Consider the following 7,500-nt stretch of genomic DNA (forward strand, 5'->3'; position numbering starts at 1 on the left):
GGAAATATGTCCCTGGACACATGAGGACTTTGAATATGACCAACGTATGATCCTCTAACTACTTGGTATCGGATTGATACCCAAATTTGTGGTATCATCCAAAACCAGTGTAAAGCATCAAACAACAGAAGAAGTGATTATTACATTTCAACAGAAGTGTAGATAGAACATGTTAAAAGAGAAAGTAAGCAGATATTAACAGTAAATGAACAAGTAGATTAATAATTAATTTTCTACCACTTGTTCTTAATTTTGTTGACAAAATAATAGAATGATAAATTACACAATATGTTACTGATAACGTCAGCAGACTAATTAGGAGCCTTTGTTTGCTTACTTACTACTAAAAGACAAGTTTTCTTGTACGTTCATTATTTTATTTAAGGACCTCGAAACATATGTTTACTGTACCCTAAGATTTTTTGTTAAAATAAAGCCAATAATGCAATTTTTTTTGTAGTGCCTTTTATTTAGGAAAGTACCGAAAAGTACCAAAATAATTTTAGTACCGGTACCAAAATATTGGTATCTGCTTGGCACTCAGCATCAAGGGTTGGAATTGGGGGTTAAATCACCAAAATGATTCCCGGGCGCGGCGCCGCTGCTGCCCACTGCTCCCCTCACCTCCCAGGGGGTGAACAAGGGGATGGGTCAAATGCAGGAGAACAAATTTCACCACACCTAGTGTGTGTGACAATCATTGGTACTTTAACTTAACAACAGTGGCAAAACAATACTACGCATACTTGTTAGATAAAACCTCTGTCTTGTTTTTAATGAATACTTAGGCCTACTAAGCTATTGTAATTTAATATTGGTCATTATAGTGGTACTTGGAGAGCCAAGTGTTTTCTGAGGTGGTACTTGGTCAAAAAGTTTTGAGAACCACTGTTAGACGTCATCAATGGAGGCGTGACAATGTGCGGCCAAAGGTCGTGCTGTTGCTTTTTCCACGTCCCTGATTGCCTAAACAGCACATGACAGCTGCTGAATGGGTCCCCATGTGGCCATAGATCAAAACATAATACTATACACTTAACATTGACATCCCTACTCCCCTCCTCCCTCTTCATGTACAGCCTAACATCTCTCACTCGACGCCTGACAGAAACCAGAGTTCTCCATCTCTCAAGAAACAGAAAACTAGCAGGAATGAGTCAGAGGAAGAGGGAGAAGAATGTGTCGGGGAGCCAATCCAGACACCAAGACGAGTGTCACACATGCTGGGATAATGTATAGGCGAGACAGAGAGAGAGGGGACAGAGGGAGAAGAGTGGAGGGGGCTTAGTGCCGAGAGATGGACGATGTTCTCTGCAAGTTTGGCCCGAGGTGAATGTGTTCCTGGAGACCGTCTCCTGGATCCCACTGACTCGCTGCTGCGTCATTTATCACTGGCAGGAGAGGTGACCGCCAAACAGAAGGGGGGGGGAAAAAAGGTGCCCTCGATGCCGTGGCAACATAAACAGGACGGAGGGGAGAAAAATACAATAGTTTCTCATTTCCATCTTTGTTTCTGGTGCAGGACAGGGTCCCCTCTGCACCCCCCTTCCACACGTTCATAAAAACAAGATTGTTTTCCAAGAGGCTTTCTGCTGACACCGACTCGCCACATAAACATAGACATGGTAATAATATGCACCACCGCAGTCAAGTCAGAGCTCCGGGGGAAGCACTTTTTTTTTCTTTCTCTCTTCTCCCCAGAGGTCCCCTGCATGGGGATCGTTATCCCCTGTTTACCTTGCGGGGTGGCGGAGACACGCGCTATAGATGTTATATTATGGTAATAACCTACGGCGCAACCTCATCTCATCGCAGCTCATTTAGGTTGAAATATGATGTTTGTCGGGAAGTAGCGGCGAGCCGGTGATTGGATAGGAATGAAGATGTGGGGCGGCCATAAAAGCGGGAGACAAAGTGTGGCGCGAGTCAAACTGTGCGTGATGAAGACGCACTGTGCCTTTATCTATAGGGGGGTTGTTAGCATTATTAATAACACAGGAATGATCATCAGAAATGACAATAAGCGATTAAATGGCGGGGGAGTGAAATACATCATGCTCTTGTTGTACTTTATCCATCATTTGTATGCGTGCAGTTATACCGGGGGTGTAAAAAAAAAAAAATCTTTATATATATATATATATGTGTGTATATACATATATATATATATGTATATATATATATATATATGTGTATATACATATATATATATATATATATGCATAGATGTGTGTGTATATACATATACATATATATATATATATATATATATATATATGCATAGATGTGTGTGTATATATATATACATACATATATATATATATATATATATATATATATATATATATATATATATATATATATATATATATATATATACACAGATATATATATATATAGATGTATTTATACACACATACAGTTTATATACATATAAAAATACATTTATATATATATATACATACCCACCCACCCCCACACACACACACACACACACACACACACACACACACACACACACACACACACACACACACACACACACACACACACACACACACACACACACACACACACACACACACACATATATATACATACATATACATATATACACACACACATACACACACTTACATAAAGATTAATCACAATTTATTTTGACCGCAACGGGACGTAAGATAAAACCAAAGTAAATTGCATTTAGTGGATAATTTGCTTATTTATGCATAAGTTTAGGGTACGATCTAAAAGCAACACACATTATTCAGGCAGCTGCTAGTAAGAACGCTACTAATACATTGACAACAAGCAGAAAGAAACTGATTCATCATGATTAATCCAAATTCTAAAGTGTGATTAATTTGATTTAAAAATATTTTGTTAGACAGCAATAGTATTCATATTAGTGCTGTCAAATGATTACAAGTTGTGAGCAGATGAATCACAATTTTAAGTACCACTTATAAATCTAACTTTTTTGTAGCAACCGTGATTAATCATGATTAATCCAAATTCAAAAGTGTGATTAATCAAATGTATTTAAATGTATTGTTTAAGGGCAGTGGTATTTATATCAGTGCTGTCGAAGAATTTCATTTTCATAATCAGATTAATCACACATTTAGGTACCACATAAGTAAATGTTTGTTTGGATTAATCCTGATTAATCACAGTTTAGCAATCCAAATTCAAATGTAAGATCAATCGGATCGTTTTATATGTATTGATTGACAGCACTAGTATTTATATTACTGTCAAATGATTACATTTATACAATCAGATTCATCACACTTTTGCATTTTGATTAATCACAGTAAAATACTTGCTTGCATACTTTTAAGCTTTAAAATGAAACCCGATATTTTGACAAAAATGACATTTTCTATTCAGAATGTCATACAACTAATTTTTTAATGTTTTACCTGAATGCACTTAATTTCTTTGCTCATAGATGTATCTAAAGTTAAAGTTAAAGTACCAATGATTGTCACACACACACGAGGTGTGGCGAAATTATTCTCTGCATTGGACCCATCCCCCTTGATCTCCCCCTGGGAGGTGAGGGGAGCAGTGAGCAGCAGCGGTGGCCACGCCCGGGAATCATTTTTGGTGATTTAACCCCCAATTCCAACCCTTGATGCTGAGTGCCAAGCAGGGAGGTAATGGGTCCCATTTTTATAGTCTTTAGTATGACTCGGCCTGGGGTTTGAACTCACAACCTACCGATCTCAGGGCGGACACTGAGTAAGTCCGTCGGGGTGTATTTTGAGGTGAAATTTGTTCCAGGTAATCATCAATGGTTAAAGTTAAGAAACAAAACTGATTGCGGGATTATTTTGCAATAATATTTTGTGATTAATCAATCGCATTAATTGAAACGGCAACTTTGACAACCGTAATTGACATATTACGTCGTCAGATTGACCCACTATGTTTCCAACCAGCAGAGTGTTTATATAGATGTTCTTTGACTCGAGCTTTTGCAGCAGGTCCATAAAGCACTCCTGTCTTATAGAGGATCTTTGACTGGTGTGTATGCTTAAAAGAGATAAGACTCTGGGCTGATTTTCTATTTCCACCTCCCAAAAAGCACAGATGGCACAGTCGGGGTGATGGCATTTCGGCGAAAGAACAAAAAACAACAACATGAGCAACACTTATGTCAGCGAGCGCATACTGTACTGTATCTGGCATCCCACTCGGAGTCTGTCCAGTTTGTCGCGTTAAAGGAAAAAAAAACAAAAAAACAACCAACACTAAGCTCTGTTTAGACTGTTAGGCGCTTCAGCATTAGTCGATCAGCATTTTCTCTCCGACAAAACATCAAGTCAGCAGGAAAGTGTAGGTACAGCAAAGTGATGTGATGGATAAGTGGTGGAGGATAAATCAGCACGAGGAACACACCCCTTGGCCAAGTTTGTGGTCGACTTGCATCCACAGTCCGTGCCTCTCTTCGGGGTACACGAGCAGACGTTCAGAGCCAAACAGGTGGCATCACCCTTTTTAACCTCATCTCCTCACAACCAAACTAGACAATCCACAACAATTCACAGCAACATTAGAACCAGCATCCTCTGCAATTTGCGTTTTACAGGGAAAATAAAGAAAGAAATGTCCACTGCAGTGGACGCCGATTTTCAGGAGGCTTTGTAACTAAAAATGGTACTTTTGGAAAACAAAACAGGACATTTTTAACTTTGTCCCCCTGAAATTGTCACAATGTTGCGTTTTTTCCCTTGCAAGATAGCTTTATGATATTACATTCAATGCAACCAACTATGTTAATAAGGATTTGGAGTTCATGAGAAAGTAGGCGCTCTTTGATGCTCAATGAGTATGAATTACAACAATGGTTCTCAAACTGTGGTTCATCGAGTAGTACACCAAAGAATGTACAATTCATTTTTTCATTTAAGTAGTGTTTTATTTTCCTATTTTCAAACACAGTGTTACTGTTCAAATTGTGGACAAAAATATATAAAAAAAAAAGTTTTAAATATAATGAATGCATAGTCCTACTACGCTACTGTGTTTTAATGTTGGCCATTGTGGTGGTACTTGGAGACCCAAGTGTTTTTCTGAGGTGGTACTTGGTGAAACAATTTGGAGAAACCACTGAATTGCAACACAGGCGCCACAGAACCAATGTTGTGATGAGTTCACAGTAAACAACAGAAATGCACAAGGTTCACGCCAACAACTGAGCTTGTTTTAAAAGGTAGATGGAGCTGCAATTAACAAGACAATGTTTTCTACTGAATTCATGTTGCTTTCCAAAGGCAAAACCAGACAATCCTTTTTTTTTTTTCCCCTCCATCTCTCTTTCCGCCAGAATGCCCGTTTGTTGGACTCGGTGGGAAAAAGGCTGTCAATTCAAAGCAATGTGGCTCAAGAGTCAACGCTTGACTGGACCGGGGTTAGAGGGCTTATTGTGTGTGGATGTGTGTGTGCGTGTGACAAGACTACCAAGCTTACAAAAAGGAGACTATTTAACATGTCAGCGTTGAATGCAAAGACAAAGTGAGGGAGAACAAGCGCAGACTTAGAGACAGCAAGGCAAAGAGACAACTTTCAGAATCCTACCGTGTGCGAAGATCCACAGGACGAGTAGAACCCGGGGGAGAACCCGGGGGATCATTGTGGTTGTGAGGATTGTGCGAGAGGGCAAAAACCTACAAGACACAATAGTGGAAGTTGGCATGGGCACAACACAAGAAGTGAACACAGTGCTCCTCTGTGGATGCTGGACAGCTCCTCTCCTTGTTTAAAGGTGTCCGTTTACCAGAAGAAAGCCGCTCTTCAGTCCTCCTCCTCTCTTTTTTTCCTGCCCTCTGTCAGTCTTCGGAGTTGTCGCTGGTGAGCTCAGCCGGTCCTCCTCCTGCTGCTGATGGGAGCTTCTGGTACTTTCAGTGTCTTCTCTCGCTGGCTCGCACAGTCTCGCTGGCCGTCCATTCTCCAGCTCATCAGCTCTCACGCACCCCCGTCTCTCTCCATCATGCTCTCTCTCTCTCTCTCTGCTCTACCACAGGGGAGGATGAGGCTGACTCCGCCTTCTCTTCTTGGTCCTTCTCCCTCAGTCTGCGAAGTGCATACATCCTCGCTCTGGCAATGGGAGAAACATCAGAGTGCAGCTCTAATTAGTATCAGAATAGAGGAGCTTGGCAGTCCAACCATCCCCTCCTCCCCACTTTTTGGATTTTTTTTTTTTTTTTGGGATTCCTTATACGCCACCTAGGTTTCCTAGACAATAGATAAATATCACAATAACATTCAAGAATTGGGCTGTCAAATGTATTGGCGTTTTTATGTCCTATATTCTATCAGAAAATTGGTTAACATAAGAACTGGAAAGTGCAACAAAAACAGCATTGAAAAAAATAATAGCAAAAGCAAAGGAAAAAAAAAGCATTTTCAAAAAATGTAAGTTGTATTTTTGTGAAAAGAAATACAGATTAGGACCCAATAGCATTAAAAACAGTATTACGTTTGGTATTTTTGGCAAAATGTATAAAGAAAAAATGCTATTGTATTTCCTGCGAAAAACAGTATTCGAATAGCATGTTGAATAGCAGTTTTTTAGGAGAAATACTGTAGTATTAGAGCAAAGGGAAAAAGGAAAGGAGGGAATGCTGTCATTTTGCGAAAATAAAGTTGTAATTGTGAGAAAAATATACAATAACATATTTGGAGATAGTTTTTGAATAATAAAAGTTTTTGACAAAAGTAGTAGTTTAGGGAAGAATAAAATAAAAATACTGCAATTTCAATGACTAAAAATACAAATTACAAGAATAAAGTCATAGTGTTGGATAGGATGTTGAATGTTATTAACAGCAGTTTTTTTTGGGGGGGATTACCTAATATCACCATAATATTAAGGAAAAAGGAGAAAAGAAAGAAAACAAAGTTGTATTATTCGTGGCAAAAATACATAAACCAATATTTTCTTATTAACTTACTTAAATTAAATATAGTATTAACAGCATTTTGAGAAAAAGTAGTATTATGGCTAAAGGAAAGGAAAAATACACATAAGAATAAAGTCATATTGTTAGATAGCATGTTGAATGGTTTTAACAGCAGTTTTTTTAGGGGATTACCTAATATTAGGGCAAAAGGAGAACAAGAAAGAAAATGCTGTCATTTTACAAAAATAAAGTTCTGTTTTTTGTGAAAAAAAAACGTATTTGTGTATAGTATTTTGAATATGATTAACATCACTTTGACAGTCGTAGTACTTTTAGGGAAACATTTAATAAAAAATGCTGTCATTTGATGAAAAAAAATGAAAAAAAAATTGAAAAAAATACATATTGCAAGAATAAAGTCATATTTTTAGATTATATGTTGACTAGTATTAACAGCATTTTTTAGGGGAAGTTATTAAAAATAATGTATAAATTATGTCAGCATTACTAGTGTTAGGGCAAAAGAAAAGAACAAAGGCTGTCAATTTATGGAAATAAAGTTGTATTATTCGTGACGAAAATACATAAA

General features: G+C 38.0%; 1 protein-coding gene across 1 annotated transcript in view; it reads right to left on the reverse strand.

Moving 5' to 3' along the window:
• The window catches only part of kirrel3b (kirre like nephrin family adhesion molecule 3b), a 439,076-nt gene that overhangs the window by 429,406 nt on the left and 2,170 nt on the right, over positions 1 to 7,500 (reverse strand). The window contains 2 exon segments of the mRNA XM_062060501.1: positions 5,587 to 5,675; positions 5,786 to 6,105. Of these exon segments, the coding sequence (XP_061916485.1) occupies positions 5,587 to 5,641 (55 nt within the window). The 5' untranslated portion in view covers positions 5,642 to 5,675; positions 5,786 to 6,105.

The sequence above is a fragment of the Entelurus aequoreus genome, linkage group LG10, assembly GCF_033978785.1.
Source record: "Entelurus aequoreus isolate RoL-2023_Sb linkage group LG10, RoL_Eaeq_v1.1, whole genome shotgun sequence".
Taxonomy (NCBI): domain Eukaryota; kingdom Metazoa; phylum Chordata; class Actinopteri; order Syngnathiformes; family Syngnathidae; genus Entelurus; species Entelurus aequoreus.